Here is a 21,565-nt window from a genome sequence, read left to right on the forward strand (position 1 = left end):
GGGGTGGCCAGGCAGGGCAGCAGCGATCAGCCAGCCCGCCCAGCCTCCATCCGGGCATCTCGTGTGCGACCTGACCCGGGGCGGCGCCCCAACCCCCAGATCGGCCCTGCTGTGTGCACGACCTGGGGAAGCGGGGCAGGCACTGAGGGATCGGGCCTGTCATCTGCCACCCGGGGAGCAGGCCTAAGCCAGAAGGTGGTTATCTCCCGAGGGGTCCCAGACTGTGAGAGGGCACAAGTGGGGCTGAGAGACACCCCCCTCCCCCGCCAGTGCACAAATTTTTGTGCACCGGGCCTCTAGTTGTAAATAATGCTGCTATGAACATAGTGGTGCATATATTATTTCTAATTGGTGTTTTGGTATTCTTAGGATGTATTACCAGAGTGGGATCACTGGATCAAAGACAGTCCCATTTTTATATTTTTATGAAATTCCATACTGTTTTCCACTGTGGCTCCACCATTCTATATTCCCACCAACAGTGCACTAGGGTTCCCTTTTCTCCACATCCTTGCCAGCATTTGCTGTCTGTTTAATTACTGATGTCAGCTATTCTGGCTGGTGTGTGGTAATATTTCATTGTGGTTTTATTTGCATCTGTCTGATGATTATTGATGTTGAGCATTTTTTCATGTCTATTGGCCATGTGTATATCATATTTAGAGAAGTGTCTATTCAATTTGCCCATTTTTTAATTGAGTTTTTGTTTTCCTGGTGTTGAGTTGTATAAGTTCTTATATACTTTGGAAATTAATCTCTTATCCGATGTATTATTTTTTTTTTTAAATATATTTTATTGATTTTTTACAGAGAGGAATGGAGAGAGATTGAAAGTTAGAAACATCAATGAGAGAGAAACATCGATCAGCTGCCTCCTGCACATCACCCACTGGGGATGTGCCCGCAACCCAGGCACATGCCCTTGACCGGAATCGAACCCGGGACCCTTCAGTCCGCAGGCCGACACTCTATCCACTGAGCCAAACCGGTTTCGGCTATCCGATGTATTATTAGCAAATATTTCTCCCATACAGTGGGTTCCATTTTTATTTTGTTGATGGCTTCTTTTGCTGTGCAGAACTTTTTAGTTTGATGTAGTCCCGTTTGTTCATTTTTCCCTTTGTTTCTCTTGATCTAGTAATTATATCAGCAAAACGGTTGCTACATGAGATGTCTTGAGATTTTACTACTTATGTTTTCTTCTAGGATTTTTATGGTTTAGTGACTTACATTTAAATCTTCTATCCATTTTGAATTTATTTTTGTGTATGGTATAAGTTGGTGTTTGTTTTTTTGTTTGTTTGTTTGTTTGTTTTGCATGTACATGTCCAATTCTCCCAACACCATTTATTGAAGAGACTGTCTTTACTCCATTTTATGCTCTTGCCTCCTTTGTCAAATATTAATTGACCATAATGGCTTAGGTTGATTTCTGGGCTCTTCTTCTGTTTCATCGATTTATATGCCTATTCTTATGCCAGTACCAAGCTGTTTTGATGATAGTGACCTTGTAGTATAGTGAACTATGTCCAGCATGGCCAATGGTGAACCTGAGGAGAGGCAGTGAAGGATTAAAGAAAACTGACAAAAGAATATAGTTGGGGCCAAGTGGATCACTGTGTCTGGATGAGGAAACAGTGACACAGCCTGTAAGCCAAGTCTTTATTTTATAGTCAGATTACACAAAGCAAAACAAGGGAGTGGTCAAGATGTTTACAATGTTCTTGAAAATTTCAAATCTACTTCTTTCCTGTTGTTGCACTTCTATGAATGCTGTCAAACATTGTTTTGGCAGCACTTGCTGCACCTCCCACAGCCCACATCCCTCAGCCCCCTAGGACCACAGGGTCGGACCATAAGGTCAAGTTTACAACCATAGCCTTTGGCTATAATTGTGCTGGGAGGGCTTTGCCTTCCAAGCTGGGACTTGTATGTGGCTTTTCCACAAGAGGACTGTGCCCTCTCATCAGTCCGATGCTTGACCCTGTCCAAACGCTGTAGCCACTCTCCACAGTATAGTTTAATATAAGGTATTGTGATACCTCCAGTTTTGTTCTTCTTTTTCAAGATTGCTGACAATATTCAGGGTCTTTTTTTGTTTCATATAAATATTTGGAATATTTTTTCTAGATCTGTAAAGATGCCATTGATATTTTAATAGCTATTGCATTGAATCTATAGTATGGAGATTTTAATGATGTTAATTCTTCCAATCCATGGATATGGTATATGCTTCTACTTGCTTGTGTCTTCCTCAGTTCCTTTCTTTCATATTCTATAATGTTCTGAGTTATAGGCCTTTTATCTCCTTGGTTAAATTTATTCCTAGGTACCTTATTTTTGTTGTTGTTGTTGCAATAGTGAATGGGGTTCTTTTCTTAGTTTCTCTTTCTGATACTTCATTATTGGTCTATAAAAATGCCACCAATTCCTGAATATTAATTTTGTATTTTACTGTTTTGCCAAATTCATTCATTAGATTAGTAATTTTTGGTAGAGTCTTTTTAGAGTTTTCTATGAACAATATCATGTCATCTGTGAATAGTGGCAGTTTTACTTCCTGCTTTCCAATTTGGATGCCTTTTATTTCTTCTTCTTATGACTGCTGTGACTAGAACTTCCAGTATTATCCTATCTAATAATAGACAAACATGGTAATTAACCATACCTCCGACATGCTTCCCATTGGCTAATCAGGGTGATATGCAAATTAACTGCCAACCAAGATGGCAGCCGGCAGCCAGGCAGCTGAAGCGAACAGGAGGCTTGCTTGCTCCAGTGATGGAGGAAGCCAAGGTTCCCTGCCTGCTGCTGCCGGCCTCTGAGCTGCACTCTAAGAAACAATGTTGCAATTATAGAAGCTAAACAAACCCCAGAAACCTGCTTTCAGCCAGCCGGGCCTCAGAGCTGGAGCTGCAACAGTGTTTCAATTATAGAAGCCAAACAAACCCAGATACCTGCTTTGAGCAGCCAAGGTCTCAGAGCTGGAGTCGAGCCTCAGAGCTAAAGCCGGCTCTCAGCTCCAGTGACAGCCATAGAAGGTAAATAAATCCCAGGGGAAAAAAAGAAAAGGAAAAAAGGAGACACTGGGAGCTTCAGTCACTCGCCAGCCTGAAAACGGCCCTCAGCCCCTCACCCAGACTGGCCAGGCACCCCAGTGGGGACCCCCACCCTGAAGGGGGTGTGACCAGCTGCAAACAGCCATCAGCCCCTCACCCAGGCTGGCCAGGCACCCAAGCAGGACCCCCACCCTGATCCGGGACACCCTTCAGGGCAAACCAGCCGGCCCCCACCCGTGCACCAGGCCTCTATCCTATATAGTAAAAGGATAACATGCAAACTGACCCTAACAGCAGAAAGACTGGGAATGACTGGTCACTATGACACACACTGACCACCAGCTCAATGCAGGAGCTTCCCCCTGGTGGTCAGGGCGCTCTCACATGGGAGGAGCTCTGCTATTGATCTTTTGTATTGTTGTTTGTTTTTTTTCTCTATGTCCTTTATTTCTGCTATGATCTTTATTATTTCCTTCTTTCTGCTCACTTTGGGCTTTTCTTGTTGCTCTCTTTCTCATTCTTTAAGTTGTAGAGTTAGATAATTTATTACCAATATTTCTTGTTTTTTGAGGTAGCTCTATAATGCTATGAACTTTCCTCTCAGGACTGCTTTCACTGTGTCCCATAGATATTGAATTGTTGTGTTTTCATTGTCATTTGTTTACAGGATGTTTTTTATTTCCTCTTTGATTTCTTTGGTAACTCATTCATCCTATATAATAAAAGCCCAGTGACTGTTACGGTGGAATGACCAGAATGACCAGTCGCTATGATGCTCAACGCTTCCACAGGGGGAGCGCCGCTCAGCCAGAAGCTGGGCTCATGTCTGGCGAGCACAGCAGCGGTGGTAGGAGCCTCTCCCGCCTCCGCAGCAGTGCTAAGGAACAGCAAGCCAAGCAGTAAGGAGCCCGCTGCTAAGGAGCAGCAAGCTGAGCGGTAAGGAGCACGCAGACAGGTGGTAAGGAGTGAGGGGTCCCAGACTGCGAGGACTGCGAGGAGAAAGAAAATTAATACCTGGGTGCATTAGAGGGAAACTACACAAAAAAACAAAGGCAGAGAACATCTTAAAAGTAGTCAGAGGAAAACCAGCAGATGGACATCCCCTGAGGGGTCCTGGACTGTGAGAGGGCGCAGGCCAGGCTGAGGGCATCCCTCTCCCCATGCACGAATTTTATGCACTGGGCCTCTAGTGTTAAATAAGAATGGTGAAAGCAGACATTCCTATCTTCTTCCTGATCTTAAGAGAAACACTTTTAGTTTTTTCCCACTGAGTATGATGTTGGCTATAGGTTTTTCATATATGGCCTTTATTATGTTGAGGTATGATCACTCTATCCCCACTTTGTTGAGAGGTTTTATCATAAATGGGTGCTGGATTTTGTCAAATGCTTGTCTTCATCTATTGATATAATTATGTGATATTTATCTTTCATTTTGTTTATGTGATGTATCACATTTATTGATTTCTGAATATTGTACTGACCTTGCATCCCTGGAATAAATCCCACTTGGTCATGGGTTATGATTTTTTTAATGTATTGCTGGATCCAGCTTGCTAATTTTTTTTCAGGATTTTTGCACCTATGTTTCAGGGATATTGGCCTACAATTTCTTTTCTTTGCAGTTTCTTTATCTAATTTGAGGATTAGGATAATGTTGGCCTCAAAAAAAACAACCTTGAAAGTATTCCCTCCTCTTGAATTTTTTGAAATAGTTTAAGGAGGATAGATGTTAGTTCTTCTTTGACTATTTGTCAAATTCACCTGTGGAGCCATCCAGTCTAGGACTTTCATTTTCTGAGAAATTTTTTTTATTATTATTACTGCTTCAGTTTCACTAGTTGTAATCAGTCTATTCAGGTTTTCTGGTTTTTTTCTGAGTCAGTCTTGGAAGGTTGTATGTTTCTAGTAATTTGTTTATTTCACACAGGTTTTTTAATTTGTTGGCATATAGTTGTTCATAGCATTTTACTATAATCCTTTGTAGTACTGTGATGTCAGTTGTTACTTTTTCTCTTTCATTTCTGATTTATTTATTTATTTGGGTCCTGTCTCTTTGTTTCTTGATGTGTCTAGTGAAGGTCTCATCAATCTTTTTTTTTTTTTAATAATTTATTGATTTTTTACAGAGAGGAAGGGAGAGAGACAGAGAGTCAGAAACATCGATGAGAGAGAAACATCGATCAGCTGCCTCCTGCACACCTCCCACTGGGGATGCGCCCGCAACCCAGGTACATGCCCTTGACCGGAATCGAACCCGGGACCCCTCAGTCCGCAGGCCGACGCTCCATCCACTGAGCCAAACCGGTTCTGGCCCATCAATCTTTTTTATCTTTTCAAAGAACTAGCTCTTGGTTTCATTGATCTTTTGTACTGTTGTTTTAGTCTCTATGTCATTTATTTTGGCTTTGATCTTTATTATTTCCTTTCTTCTACTTTCTCTGGGCTTTGTTTTTTGTTCTCTTTCTAATTATTTTAGGTGGTAAGGTTAGATTATTTATTTCAGATTATTCTTGCTTCTTGAAGTAGGTCTGTAGTGTTACGAACTTTCCTATCAGGACTGCTTTGGCTGTGTTCCATACATTTTAAGCGCTATGTTCATTTTCATTTGTTTCCTGGTAATTCTTTTTTGTTTTCCTTGATCTTATTGGGAACCCATTCATTGTTTAACAACATGCTATTTAGTTTCCATGTGTTTGAATGTTTTTTATTGTAGTTGATTTCTAGTTTTATGCCATTGTGATTCAAGAAGGTGCCTGATGTGATTTCAGTCTTCTTGAATTTGTTAAGACGTATTATGTGTCCTAACATATGTTTCATCTTTGATAATGTTCTATATTTACTTGAAAAGAATATATATTCTGCAATTTGAGGATGAAATGTTTTGGAAATATTAATTAAATCCATCCAATCTAGTGTGTCATGTAAGGTCCTTTTTCCTTGTTCGGTTTTTGTCTGGAAATTCTATCCAGTGATGACAGTAGGGTATAACAATCCCCTACTAAGACTGTATTACTGTTGATCTCTTCCTTAATGTCCACCAAGTTGTGTTTTGTTTTTTATATACTTAGATGCTCCTATATTGGTTACATATACACTTACAAGGGTTATATCTTCTTGTTGGGTCAATCCCTTTAGTATTATGTAGTGGCCTTTTTTGTCTCTTTGTAAGACATTTGTTTTGAAGTCTATTTTGTTAGATATAAGTATTCCTACCCTAGCATTTTTTGTTTGTTTGTTTCCATTTGCATGGAATATTTTATTTTCCATGCCTTCATTTTCATGCTGTATATATCTTTTGCTCCAAGATAGGTCTCTTATAGACAATATATACATGAATCATGTTTTCTTATCTATTCAGCTACCCTATATCTTTTAATTGGAGCATTTAATCCATTTACATTTAAGGTTATTATTGATGGACTAGAGGCCCGGTGAACAAAATTCGTGAACGGGGTGGGGGGGGAGTCCCTCAGCCGAGCCTGCACCCTCTCCATTCCAGGACCCCTCAGGGGATGTCCGACCGTCGGGCATCCCTCTCATAATCTAGGACCACTGGCTCCTAACTGCTCACCTATCTACCTGCCTGGTCGCTCCTAACTGCCCTCCCCTGCTGGTCTGGTCACTCCTAACTGCCATCCCCAGCCAGCCTAGTCGTCCCTAACCACCTCTGCCTCAGCCCCTGCCACCATGGCTTGTTCTGGAAGGATGTCTGGAAGGATGTTCAGAAGATGTCTGGTCTAATTAGCATATTACTCTTTTATTACTATAGATAAGTATTTGTCATATTATTCTCTACTTTCCTATGTGTATTTCAAATACTCCAGAATATTTTAAGTGAATAAAAAAAATGGTCAAGTTGCAGAAAAATAAAAGTGTTGAAATACAACCTGGTAAGCTTGAAAGCAACAACATTTGTGTAAAAGGGCATAAGTTGCAGTTGGCAACAAAACTTGTTGTTAGGATTGCTTGGTTAATATTCTTTTGTTGGAAAGGCATGGTTTGGGCAAAGGAGAAAAGGAAACCAGCCCAATAAAAGGGAATGTCTGATTGGGCCATTGCCACAACAGAGAGGGGCAGGTCTGGCAAAGGTTCAGACTGTACCACAGGCAAGGATGTCTGTGTGTATGGGACACCAAAGGCACCTGTCACACCTGAAACACAATTTGCTAACACTCACAATTGCAGAGCTCAGGAACAATCACCTTTTTAAAAACTGTTATTTCCCTGACATATAAAATATACTTACATATAAATATACATGCCCTCTTCTGAGCTTCCCCTGCCCTCCACTTAATATTTGGCTATGGCCTTCTTTTCATGTACAGAGAGGAAGAGAGAGGGATAGAGAGGTAGAAACATCAATGAGAGAGAAACATTGATCAGCTGCCTCCTGCACACCTCCTACTGGGGATGTGCCTGCAACCAAGGTACATGCCCTCCTTGACCATCGAACCTGGGACCTTTCAGTCCGCAGGCCGACGCTCTATCCCCTGAGCCAAATCGGTTAGGGCTAGACATAGTTTTTATTAGCTACAGTGTTATCCCTGACTGACATTACTGCTGTTTACCTCACTAACCCTTTATTTGGGGCAGGTTGTTTCCGGTTTCCCCTGGCATCAACAACTACAGTGAACATAATTGCTTATTTGACTGTTTACTTAGGACACATTCACAGACATGGAACTCCTGGCCCAAAGCTAATTCACTTAATTTTGATCCACATTTCTAAATTGACTTTATTGAAAGTGCTTCTGTTTGTTTAGTCCATTGGTTTTACATCAGATTACACTCCCACAAACGGGTTAAGAGAAAACTGTTCAACACACCTTGGGCAAATCGCAAACTCTTGCAGAACTTGAGCGACCCCGGGGCACAGGACCTGGAGGATCCGGGCTGGAGGGTGAAGTCCAGAGATGCGCAGGTGGCGCAATCGAGGGCCCTATGTGGGTGTGGGCATGTGAGTATATGTCGCTCAAGTCCATGCTCATGCGCCCACCCACACGTTTGCACTCCCGCTCTGCACCCTCGGCCACCAGGAACCTCGAGGAGTTCAGCCCGCTTGCCAGTCCCCACCCACTTGGTTGAGCCTTTGGTCGTTATGGACCCTGGCTCTTTATACAAATAGATATTTACTTATTATCATATTTCCTTTATACCTATGTCCCTCTCTATATGTTTCTTCTTCTTCAAGTGGTCTCTTTAACATTTCTTATTGGTGTCATGGTAATGAATTTCTTTAGCTTTTTTAGGTCTTGGAAGCTCCTTATTTTGCCTTTAATTTTAAATGATAGCCTTGCTGGATAGAGGAGTTTTGGTTTCTTGTCCTTGTTTTTCATTACTTTGAATTCTTCATGCCTATTTCTTCTGGTCTAAAGGGTTTCTGTTGATAAATCAGCTTTATGGGAAATCCTTTGTACATAACTAACTCCCTCTCTTGCTGTCTTTAAGATTCTTCTTTATCTTTAACCTTTGCCATTTTAATTATGCTTTGTCTTGGTGTGGGTCTTTTCGGGCTCATCTTGATCAAAACTCTGTGGTTCCTGAACTTGACTTTTTCCTTCACCCAGTTAGAGAAGTTTTCAGCCATTCACTTGTTCACTTTCTTCTCTTTCTGGTACCCCTAAGATGCAGATGTTGTTACATATCATGTCATCCAAAGTTTTCAATCCTTATTTTTTATTTTTTTATTTTCTGCCTCTCTGATTGGTTTTCTTTTTCTACCTTGCCTTCCAAATCCAACCTATTTTATCCAACCTACTTTAAATTACTTCCAGTGTATTCTTGATGTCAGGTATGGTATTAATTTCTCACAGACTCTTTTTTATGGTTTCTGTGCCCTTTCCCATTCTGTTGTAATTGTCATTAAGTTCCTTGAGCATCCTTATAACTGTTACTTTGAACTCTATATCTGATAAATTCTTGCCCTTTTTCATTTAGGTCTTTTTTGGATAACTTTCATTTGGGAACTGTTTCTTTGTCATCCCCTTTTGGCTGTTTTTTTTTTTGTGTTTGCTTTTATGTATTTGATAGAACTATTATGACTCCAAGCCTTCATTGAGAAGCCTTATGTATTAGGTGACCTATGGGACCCAGTGATGCATTCTCCTTGATCTCCTGAGCTGGTTGCTCTAGGAATGTCACGTGTGTGGTTCATGTGGGCCTTTCTGTTGTAATTTGCTTTTGATTACTTTTGGGCCATTCATTGGTGGGATCAACCTTCAGACTGGCTGACAGACTCAACCCCAATCATAGCATGCAAGGTGCTGTGCAGGTGCAGTCTTGATGTGTCTTGTTTTACTCAGTGGCACAATCTTTCAAATCACTTGAGTTCCATGTTCCTAGAATGTTCTTGTGGGTTCTGTGCACCCCCAGTTATAGTTATGTCTTGAATGCTGTTGGCTCTTTCGTGGGTGGAGTTAACCATTCAGGATGGGTGGCTATAAGAGTAAACCTTGCTCATTGTGTATGAAACGCTGTGCAGGGCTTTCCCCATCACAAAGTTGTTCCCAGCAGGGTTTGGTGCTTGCCAGAATCCTCCTTTGTGTGTGTCATTTGTGTGGATAGTTGTGTCTGGTGTAGTCTGAAGCTCATCACTGGTTGTGTTGGTTCTTGGTCAATTTGGGTGGCATTCGGGTACAGGTGGCTGTCACACTTTGTGTATAACCAGCTTTGGCCTATCTGTCTGTAGCTGCCATGTTGTTCACTGTTTGCATCTACTGGACCAGAATGTGCATTGGAGGGATCAATCAGTATAAAAGGATCAGCTTCTTCCAGTATGGAACTGAGGGCAGATCTGTAAAAGGAATGAGGTTTCCCAAGGTCCACCTCCACCTGAGAACTACTCTGCCTACCGCAGGGGGTGCCTGGTCTTCCTCCAGAGCTTTCTGAAGAGAACTGTTAGATGAGCACATCCTAATTGAAATAGGGTTTTAGGGCCCCCTACTTGGTGATCATACAGTTAGAAACTCAATGTGCAAAAAGTGGCCCCTGCTTCAAAGCCAAACCCTTCCATCTCTACCAGTATCTCCAACTCTAGTTCTCCCTAAGGGGGCTCAGTGCAGGTCAGTTTGAGTACAGCTAGCTGTCTCCTCTTCAGGAGCAAGCTCAGTTGCCCTGGGCTCAGGGCCATAGATCAAAAGAGTCTCCCATTGCTCATGATGCCAGCCCTGTCCACGGGAGGGGGCTAAGCATTTTGTTCTGGTCTTTGACAATAGCCTCTGATGATCTCATACTTTGAATGTCCCCTCTCTAAGCTGCTTCCCCCCCCCCCCCCCCCCCCCCCCATGGAACTTTTCCCACTGGGGGTATCTGGGACTTGTCAGGGCTGATCCAAATAGTCTCCTGTTGCGGGTGGTGCCAGCAAATGTAGTTACACAGCCCAGCACTTGCCCCTGGCCCATCTGGTTCCCATACAGAAGTTTCCTTGGGAGACACGGTACAAAAATCACAGCTCTATGCGGCTCCCTGGCCCCTCTGTGCCACCAAACTTGGCAGGATGGGGCCAAAGGTCAGCTGTGTGGCGCTCTGATCTCTCCATGTGACTGCTCTCAGAAGAGCAGAGCCCAAAGTCCCAGGAGCTCTGCATGGGCTCCAAACCCATCAGGACAGGGTTGAAAGTCCAGGTTCCCTGCGTCGCCAAACAGGGCAAGGCAGGCTGAGCAGCTCAATAGGTGAAGGGACAGGCACCAGTTATTGCTCAGAAGTGGGAGACCAACCCTCTCTCCCAGTTCACACAGTTTACTCACCTATGTCTCTTCCAAAAGCCTCCCCCCAAAATAGAGAGCCTCTTTAAGTCACTGCTGGGTGTGACCAGCAGACCCCACTGTAGGACCTGAGTATCACAGCATGGCATCACCAGCAGTTGGAGTCTGTTTGGAGCAAACACCCCAGGCTGGTGCTGAACCTTTAGGAGTGCTCTTTCCCTAAGAGGGTGTGATCTGAATCTCCCAGGCAGTCTAAATCCCCACTGATTCCTGTGCAGGCTTCTCTTCCCAGTTGTGTTGCTCTGGATTGGGAATCCCTATGTGGGGTTGAGACCCTAGCTCCTATGGGGAGGAAGTTCCACAGTCACAGTATCCTTCTGGCTTCTCAGCCATGGCCACACCTGTGTGATGGGGCTGTCATTTATACACCCTTCTTACCAGGCCTCTATGTGGCTTCTGTGCTCCTTGGTTATAATATTTCAGATCAGCTAGCCTTCCATTGGTTTTTCAGGTTGATTACTCTGTAATGTAGCTCTGCAGCCATCTTGAAATACTTTTTATGTCCTTAAAAATTAATCATTACTATTTTTATTATCTTTTCAGTCAATGTTTATTTGTATCCACCCACATGTTTACAAAAGTTTTTATTCATCATTGCTTCTTACATTCTATTTCTTCCTTCTAAGTTTAGTTTTCTTTCTTTAAACTTACTTTCTTTGATCTGTCCGTTTATTTTCTCAATCTCTTCTGCAAATGGCTTTATTTTACTCTCATTCTTGTATATTTGTTTAGCTGAATATAGAATTCAAGATTCAGGATTTTTCCCTATTATAATTTTAAACGTAATTGTCTTATTGAGAAGTCTGTTCTCATTGTAATTGTAATTCTTTATAAGTCTATCCTGTCATTGGTTCCTTTTAAGGTATTCTCTTTTTCTTTGTGTGTAGTCTCACTATTCTATGTCTAGGTATGGATTCTTTTGGGGAGGAATGTCTTGGTTAGGTTGCACTATTTCAGTTAGAGTATCCATGCCTTTTATGAATCTGGAAAATACTCAGGTGTTATTTCTTTGAATATTACTGCCTCCACATTTACTCTACTATTTCCTTTAACTTTTAAAATACACTTTTTGAATCTTCTAGCCCAAATGTTTATTAATATTTTATCATAGCTTCCATTTGTTTATCTCTCTGTTCTTTGATCTGTCTTTTAGTTTGTTCTTCCCTCTCAAACTGTATTCGTCTGTTCTTTGATGCATTCATTAATTTTTCATTTATTTTTTCTTTCTAGAAGTCCTACTTGATTCTTTTTCACATGTCTTATTAATTTTTCTTTAATGTCTTTACAACTTTTAAGCATATTTTCCTATGCCTTCTAAAATATTTTGTTCCATAATTTGAAGTTCTAGAACTCTGATCCTGCTATGTGCTATGTTACTCTGACTCTCACTACTTGACTGTAATCTCTTTAAAAAGAACGTTGTTTCTTCTATAGACTCCTATATGGCCAGGGATTTGGGTGGGCTTCTACAAAGGGACAAACTTTATGTTGAAGTTTAGAATTTGGATGGGTAGTGTAAAGTCTAACTTTAAAATTGAGTGAACTCAGACCTAAGATTTCAGTTTCTTACAGAAGACATTTTTCTCCGTATCCAGAGACTAGGTCAAGATAAATTTTTGTTTGTATCTCTGTGAGGTTGAGTGGATTTTTTTTCCCTCGGAGCCTCCTCTTAAGGGTCCCAAATTATGTACAAGTCTCAGTTCCAACTCTCCATTAATTCTACATCTTGTCTCCTATCCTTGCTTGAATGTTGAAACGTAAGTCATTCACTGTTAGTGGCTCTTTCAACCCCCAACTCTTAGCTTTAGGCTTTCATTTGCTTCCTGCTCTGGCTTTGTTTTCTCTTTGTTTTCGGCATGTGAGAATTTTTCTTTCTTCCTTAAAAGTTCATCTATGAATTACATATATTCATTTGGTTATTTGACTGATGCATGACTCCCCCATAGTCTGAAAGTTTTGTCAGAGCAGAGACCATTTTGCTTACCATTGGATATGCATTTAAGCACATTGACTGGAGGTGATTTAAAGAATGAGTGAGGCCCTAACCGGTTTGGCTCACTGGATAGAGTGTTGGCCTGCAGATGGAAGGGTCCCAGGTTCGATTGATTCTGGTGGCAGGCTCCTCCCCCGCCCAGACCCTCAGGGCTCCTGCAGGAGGCAACCAATCAATGTGTTTCTTTCACATTGATATTTCTCTTTGTCTTTTTCTCTCTCTTCCACTCCCTCTAAAAATCAATGGGAAAATATCCTTGGTGAAGATTAAAAAATAATAATACTTTAAAAAAAAGAATGAATGAGAAATACAGTGAGTGAGAAGGAAGGGAGGGAGAAAGGTAGAAGTGAATTGTGACCAAATAATTTTTTCCAGGAGCAATATTTTAGTGCTTTGTACTTTTAAAAGGAGTTGTAAAAGTAGAAAAGTGTCTTTATTTGCCTCTCAGTTCTGTTATCTTCACATAATAGCAAATGCTTCTTTGTAGATGGTAGTGTATTTAAGACATTTTTTTTTCTGAAAAAGGAGGGATTACCTTGAATGTTTGAAAGCATTTATATAACTTGAATCTCATTTATATAACTTGAATACCATTTTTAAAACATACCCTTATTTCTCATAATGTGGATTTATTCTTAATTTATACTTGCCCAGAGTCTTTTTCCCTAAGGTAAGTGCTAGAGAGTTATCAATCCTCATTTTATTATATTACTAGAGGTCCAGTGCATGAAACTCATGCACTGGTAGGGTCCCTAGCAGCTGCTGGCTGCTGGCCAGAGCCTCCCTCCCTCCCCCGGCCAGCCCTGCCTCCAGGTCAAGCTCCCGGATGAACTCCTGGTCGAGGGGACAATTTGCATACATATACTTTTATTATATAGGATGATCAATATCAACATATATTTTAAGAATTGGAAAATGAGTATTATGAGTGAAATAGTAGCTGTTTCATTTGTCACTTTATTGTTAAAGACAACAATAATATTTATATTATAGAATAATAGAAACTGTGGCAAACAGACAGAACTATAGACCAAACATGTATATATCTCAACCAGCTTTGGGGCTGAGACTTTTAAGTGGGAAAAGTTGTTTTCCAAATATGTTAACCACCTTACTCATGGGCTTTGTGTATAGAAACTTGAAACCCAAATGTGTGTGTCATAGTGTTTTGTACATATATTACTACCTATAGCATCTAAAGTTCCTTATAATGTAAGTGTACTATCATTACTAGTAAAAGATTTGCCCCATTTTGTGCTCTATGTTGTAGTTTTTTTCCAAGTTAAAAACTATAATAATAATTTTGTCTTTGTAGCACTTAAATGCAGAAAGGTCGTACAAGGCCCAGATTTGTACGTTGCATAAATCTCTTGTGAAGATGGAAGAGGAGCTTCAGAAGGTTCAGTTTGAAAAGGTGTCTGCCCTTGCAGACTTGTCTTCCACAAGGGAACTTTGTATTAAACTTGACTCAAGCAAGGAACTTCTTAATAGGCAGCTGATTGCTAAAGATCAAGAAATTGAAATGGTATGTAATGCATTTAAAATGTTTTATTTTTTCATATTTCTAGTATATAAAATTACTACAGGATTAGAAAAAAGTTGTGTTTAATATTATATCAAGCCTGTCTCTCACCTTTAGATTTCTTTTTTAAGTCCCAGAGATTAATTTGACAGCTATATTCCAACAATTCAAGTAATTAACATAACTCTTCCTCTGAGCATTTAATTTATATTTACTTTTGTCTATGTCCTAGGAGAATTATAAAACATCTTTACATGCCTATCAGTAAAGAACCATGAGGTTGAGGTCCATCCAGCTAAATTATAACTTTAATGACATTCTTTTAGCTAAATTTACTTACTAATTGGGTTCTTTTAAACTGTAACTCAGTTGATTATATCCACCGTGTGCCTGACATTGTGCTTGCCACTGTGACTATAATGTTCAAAAGATACAGGCCACTGCTTTCACGGACCTTTCAGTATTGGCATTGGGATGAATGTTCTACTAAGAAATACGGTTTAGAGAGGGAGATCCTATTCAGCCTGTGGGTGTCGGGAGGGAGTGGATATACTAATGAGCACAGAAGAGATGAGGTGTTTCATTCAGAGGGAACAACAACATAGGGAATGAATGGAGGTAAAAGCGATTTCTTGCATGAATAGTAAGTAATTTTCAATGGCCAGTGTAGCATGCATGGGTGAAAATGGCTGGAGATGCGTCTAGAGAGAGAGATGGAACTCAGATCCTAAAGTATATGTATACAAGTTGCATAGTGTAACTGAAGAATTAACAAATTTGATCATATGTACATTTCTGATAGTTTCAAATCCTATTGAAATTTTAGTTTTCTTAGTCTACTGTTTGTTAGGAGAATATGTTGCATTTGAGAATCATGTAGCTAGCTGGTTTCTGTAAGAATTTACTGTTTATATTTTATGAATGAAGTATATGCCAGTATTGTCAGACTCTTCCTTTAATTATTTTTTTATTTCAGCAAGAACATTTTAATGATGAAAGTAACTCATAGATACTCACTGTAACAATTTAAATAATATGTCCTTAATTTTTTCTTTAAAAAAAAAACTTTTTAGTTGGTGTTTTCAAATTGGAAAAATAATACATGTAATAATTGAAACATTTTTTATTTGTAGTTTTGTTTTTTCTTTTCTTTTTTTTTTTATAATAGCTATCCTCATAGTTGTTAAGTGGTCAGGCTAATGCAGCTTTTAATATTCTCTCTTTATCTTTCACTTTTGCCATTTTAATTAGGATGTGTCTTGATGTGGGTTTCCTTGGGTCCATATTGTTTGGGACTCTGTACTTCCTGGAATTGTGTGTCTTTTTCCTCTCCAGTTAGGAAGTTTTTGTCATTATTTCTTCGAATAAGCTATTGATCCCTTGCTCTCTCCCTTCTATGTCTGGTACCCCTATGATGCAGATGCTGTTACATTTCATGTTGTCCCAAAGGTCCCTTAAACTGTCCTCATGTTTTAAATTCTTTTTTCTTTTTGCTGCTCTGATTGGGTGTGTGTTTTTTCTACCTTGTCTTCCAAATTGCTGATTCAGTCCTCTGATTCATCCAACCTACTGTTTATTCTTTCCAGTGTATTCTTCATTTCAGATACTGTATTCTTCATTCCTGATTGGTCCTTTTTATGATTTCTATGTCCTTTTTCATGATTTTGAGCATACTTATAACCATTACTTTGAACTCTATATCTGATAAATTACTTGCCTCTATTTCATTTAGCTCTTTTCTTTTGGAGATTTTTCCTGTTTTTTTCATTTGAGGCATGTTTCTTTGTTTTCCCATTTTGGCTGCCTCTTTTTGTTTGTTTCTATGTATTAGATAGAGCTGCTATGTCTTCTCCAGTCTTTGTGGGATGGCCTTGTGTAGTAGGTGGCCTGTGGAACCCAGTGGTGCAGTCTCTTGGCCACCTAAGCTGTGTGCTCCTAGAATGTGCCTTGTGTGGTTATGTGGCCCTAATGTTATAATTGAGTCTTGGTTGCTATTGACCTATGGGGTGGGATCGGACCCCCAGGTTGGCTGACTGTGAGGCTCAACCCTGACCATAGCATGCAATCTGCTGTACAGGTGCTGACCACAGGAAGCAGAATTTGCCTAAGCAGGGTTTGGTGCCTGCCAAGATCTCCCTTTTGATATGCTGCTTATAAAGCTCATTGCATTCTGCTCTGATGTTGTCTAAAGCTGGCCACTGTGTTTGTTGGTTCTGGGCCTCTTGGGAGGAAGTTGGTGCAGGCTAATGTCATACGCTACCTGTGACTGGCTTATGGAAACCTGTCTGTAGCTATAAGTGTTCCACGGTTTATGGCTGCCTCTGCTGCACCTGTGTGCATGGGAAGACTAAGCTGCATACCAAGGTTTATTTTTACCAGCACCGAGCCTGAGAGCAGGTCAGCAAAATCCCAACGCACCATTACAAGATCCACCATGACAAGATCCAGCCTGCCTCTGCCTGCCGGCTTCCTATTAGACTCAGTCACTGAAAGGGCCTCTGTCTATACTCCTCAGGAAGGCATGAGGTTTAAAGGGTGGGGTGAGAGGGAGTCCAGAGGGCAGGGCTATTGCTGTCCCCTAGGCTGATGCTGCATGAGGGGAGTGAGCCACCCAAGAAAGATGGCATCTGCTATGGGTGAATGACTCAATACAAGGATCCTGAAAGCTCCTTCCCCAGAGCCACAAAACCTAGACTCTACTCATGAGACTCTAGTCCATTCCACCCTCCCTCCACAGAAGCCCCAGTTGAGTGGCTGTGAATGAAATTTTGTGAGTTGGCTCTTTAAAAGGGTTCCTGTGTCTGTAGTGGACTTGCCCCTCTCTGTGGCGGAGAGAATCCCTGCTGCTTTTCACAGCCAGGTGCTATGTGGGTGCCACTTTTTGCCTCTGGTGCTTTGGGCTGGGGAGCCTAGCTTAGGGTTTAGAAACCACACTTCTCATGGGGAATCTCCTGCAGCTGACATATCCCTCTGGAACCTCAGCAACTACCTATAGGAGTAGGGCCAGCTCTTCTTGCATCTCTGCCCTTTCCAATTAGTCTTGCTGTGGCTTCTTCTGTAAATCCTTGGTTGTAAAACTCTTCAGCTAGTCTTCAGTTGTTTATTCAGGTTGTTTTTTTAATAATTTAGTAGTAATTCAAGTTTTGTCTTGGGAGGAGATGAGTGTATCATCCACCTACACAACCACCATTTTGGATCAACAGCCTTCATTTTCTTTCTTTGTTTTTTTTTTTTGGTTAATCCTCATCTGAGGAGATTTTTTTGTTGTTGTTGTTAATCTTCTCCTCAGATGGGAACTATATTTATATATAGTTTAGTCCTCATCTGAGAATATTTTTTCCATTGCTCTTCAGAGACAGTAGAAGGCGAGAGGGAGAGGGAAGAGAGAGAGAGAAACATCAATATGAGAGAGACACATCGATTGGTTGCCTCCCGCACGTGCCCCAACTAGGGCCAGGGATTGAACTTGAAACCCAGGTACATTCCCTTGACTGGGAATCAAACTCTTGACTGTTCAGTGCACAGGCTGACAGTCTGAACACTGACCACATGGGCCAGGGCACAAGATATTTTTTTCCCTTGATTTTTCTAGAGAGAGTGGAAGGGAGTGTGTGTGGGGAAGGGAGGAAGGGAGGGAGGGAGGAAGAGAGAGAGAGAGAGAGAGAGAGAGAGAGAGAGAGAGAGAGAGATGTGAAATATACACATCAATTGGTTGCCTCCCACAGGAGCCCTGACCAGGACTGGGGATTGAACCTGCAACCCAGGTACATGCCTTTGACCAGGAATCAAACCCACAACCCTTTGGTGCATAGGCCAATGCTCTACTACTGAGCAACACAACCAGGGCTCCTTTATTTTCTGTTAACATATTTGAAGAAATATAATTCATATTCCATATAGTTTAACTAGGTCTTAGGTTTTTTTTCTTCTAAATAAATATAGTATATCTGTCTACTTTTCATAAGCAAATAAAACTGCAGATGAATTTAGATGAAAAATTTCTAAAAATGGAATCCAACATCATTAAAAATGAATTTATACCATGATTAAGTGGATTTACCCCAGAAATGCAAGGTTGGTTTATTACCTGAAAAACAATTAATGAAATGTATTATACCAATAAAATAAAGAACAGATACCAATGATCATCCCAGTAGATGTAGAAAAAGCATTTGACAAAATTCAACACCATTTTATGATTTAAAAAAACTATAAACTAGGAACAGAAGAGAATTTAACTTGATAAAGAGCATCTGCAAAAAACCCCACAATTGACATATACTTAATGGTAACAGAGTGAATATTTTTCCTTGTTTTTGTCAGTAAAACAGCAAATACAGTATGCTCTCCTCACCTCTTGTAGCTAATATTGTACTGGAAGTTCTATCCTGAGAAATAAGGCTAGAGAAAGAAACAAAAGGCATCCAGATTGGTACAGAGTAAAACTATCTCTATTTATAGATGATGATCTTACATATAGAAAATCCTAGAATCTACTTAAAAACCATTCAAATTAATAAATACATTTATCAAGTTTGCAGGATATAAGATTAATATACAATAATCATATTTTATATGAGTGGATGAATAATTCAGAAATGGAAATAAGAAAACTAATACATCAAATGATATTACATACAAAAGGATGGTGTCAGGAGAGGATAAAATACTTAATAATAAATTTAACAAAGAAGTGCAAAACGTGTACTTTATAAGACAGAAAATCATTGTTAAAAGAAATTAAGGAAGACCTAAATAAATAGAAAGACAACCTATATTCATTCATCAGAAGACTTAAATTAACATTGTTCAAATGTCAATACTAACTCAAATTGATTAAAAAAAATCAATACGATGCCTATCAGAATCTCAGCTGGCTTCTTTATAGAAATTGACACGATGTTATAAAGTTAATGTGCAGTGCAAGAGACTTAGAATAGCCAAAACAATCTTGAAAAAGAAGAACAAAATTAGAGGACTAACAATTCCCAATTTCAAAACTCACTACAAAATTACAACAATCAAGACAATGTAGTACTAACATAAGGAAAGACAATGGTCAATGGAACAGAATCGAGAGTCCAGGAATAAACTCTTATATTTGTGATAAATGATTTTCAAAAAATTGGTGTCAGTACAGTTTAATGGGGAAAGAAGAATTTTTCCAACAAATGGTACTGGGACAACTGAACATCTACATGGAAAAGAATGAAGTTGAATTCCTATCACATACCACATGCAAATATTAACTTAAAATAGATTATAGGCCTGTATGTAAATCTTTATGACCTTAGATACATATAGAAAGCATAGCAACAAAAGAAAAAAATAAATGAAAAGGACTTCATCAAAACAACTTTTGTGTTGCAAATGATATCAATAAAGTAAAAAGGCATTGCACAGAATGGGAAAAAAATTTTCAAATCATTTATCTTTTAAGAGAATTGTATCCAGGATATGTATAAAGAATTTTTACAACTTAATAATAACCCAACTGAAAAGGGCAAAAGATCTTGAGACATTTCTTTATAGAAGATACGTAAATGGCCAATAAGCTCATGAAAAGCTGCTCAACATCATTAATTATCAGAGAAATGCAAATCAAAGCAATACTATTTCACAAGCACTAGAGTGGCTACAATGAAAAAACATAATGACAGACAGTAACAGGTGTTGGCAAAGATCTAGAGAATTTGGAACCCTCATACATTGCTAGTGGGAATGTAAAATAGCGAGGCCATTTTGGCAGTTCTTTAAAATGTTAAAAATAGAATTACCATAGAGCCCAGACATTCCACTCCTATCTATTGAAAAGGAATGAAAACATAGGTATGCGCAAAAACTTGTACATAAATGTTCTTAGAGCATTATTTATAACTAGAGGCCCGGTGCACAAAATTCATGCACTGGGGGTGGGGGGTGGGGGGCGCTCAGCCAGTCCTGTGCCCTCTCACAGTCCAGGAGCCCTCGGAGGATGTCCAACAGGGGGCAACTCCTGCGTTGAGGATCTGCCCCCTGGTGGTCAGTCACATCATAACGACCAGTCGTTCTGCCGTTGGGCAGAAACCAGCTCTCCAACATTCCTTGAGGGGTCCCAGATTGCAAGAGGGTGCAGGCCAGGTCGAGGGACCCCATCAGTGCACAATCAGGGCTGGGGAGGGCCACGGGAGGTTGGCCAGCCAGGAAGGGACCGCAGGAGGGCTCCACGGCATGTCCAACCCGTGTCGCTCAGTCCCGATCAGCCGGACCCCAGCAGCAAGCTAACCTACCAGTCAGAGCATCTGCCCAATGGTGGTCAGTGCACACCATAGCAAGCGATTGAGTGGCCTTAGCATATCACTAGCATATTATGCTTTGATTGGTTGAATGGCTGACCAGAGGACCGGACACTTAGCATATTAGGCTCTTTTTATGTAGGATAGCCAGAAAAAGTAAATAACTCAAGTGTCCCTACATCTATGCAAGGAAATATTATTTGGCAATAAATGTAGTAAAGAACTACACCTTCTAAAACATGGATGACTCTTGAAAACATTAGGTTAAGTGAAGGAAACCAGTCACAATAGACCACACACACATTGTATTACTCCATTTGTATGAAATGTCCAGAATAAGACAGATCATAGAAACAGAAGGTAGATTAGGGATTGTTTCAGGCAGATGCTGGGACGGTGAACAGTAGGTGTTTGGGGAGACTGCTAATGGGTACTGGATTTTATTTGCGGATGATGAAAAATTCTAACACTAAAGTGTGCATCTAATCTAATAAAAGACAAACATGCAAATTGACTGTACCTTTGCCACACCTTAAGCCATGCCCACCAGCCAATCAGAGCGACTATATGCAAATTAACCCAACCAAGATGGTGGCCGGCAGCCACAGAGCTGGAGCGAGCAGGAGGCATGGTTGCTCCAGTGATGGAGGAAGCCAAGCTTCACGCCTGCCGCGGCCGGCTCTGAGCTCCACTCAAGGCAACAAAGTTTCAATTATTGAAGATAAACAAACCCCAGATACCTGCTTTCAGCCGGCCGTGGCCACAGAGCTGGAGTGAGCAGGAGGCTTGGGTTGCCCCTGGCGATGGAGGAAGCCAAGCTTCCCGCCTGCCTTGGCCGGCTCTGAGCTCCACTCAAGGCTTCAAAGTTTCAATTATAGAAGGTAAATAAATCTCAGAATTAAAAAAAAAAAAAAGGAGAGGCTGGGGGCTTACGTCACCAGGGGGCTTGAC

At 40.6% G+C, this 21,565-nt stretch overlaps 1 protein-coding gene and 1 long non-coding RNA gene across 2 annotated transcripts in view; both read left to right on the plus strand.

The window, feature by feature from the left end:
- Positions 1-21,565, plus strand: part of LOC102248012 (testis-specific gene 10 protein) — a 123,562-nt gene that overhangs the window by 79,249 nt on the left and 22,748 nt on the right. The window contains exon 15 of the mRNA XM_005862199.2: positions 14,133-14,342. Coding sequence (XP_005862261.1) covers positions 14,133-14,342 — 210 coding nt within the window. The remainder of the gene's footprint in view (positions 1-14,132; positions 14,343-21,565) is intronic.
- On the plus strand, positions 4,373-8,332 carry LOC106725405. Its single transcript, XR_001361294.1, has 3 exons — positions 4,373-4,450; positions 5,975-5,977; positions 8,321-8,332. It is a non-coding gene; the product is annotated as an uncharacterized LOC106725405 (long non-coding RNA).

This window comes from Myotis brandtii, unplaced genomic scaffold, assembly GCF_000412655.1.
Source record: "Myotis brandtii unplaced genomic scaffold, ASM41265v1 scaffold1612, whole genome shotgun sequence".
NCBI lineage: Eukaryota > Metazoa > Chordata > Mammalia > Chiroptera > Vespertilionidae > Myotis > Myotis brandtii.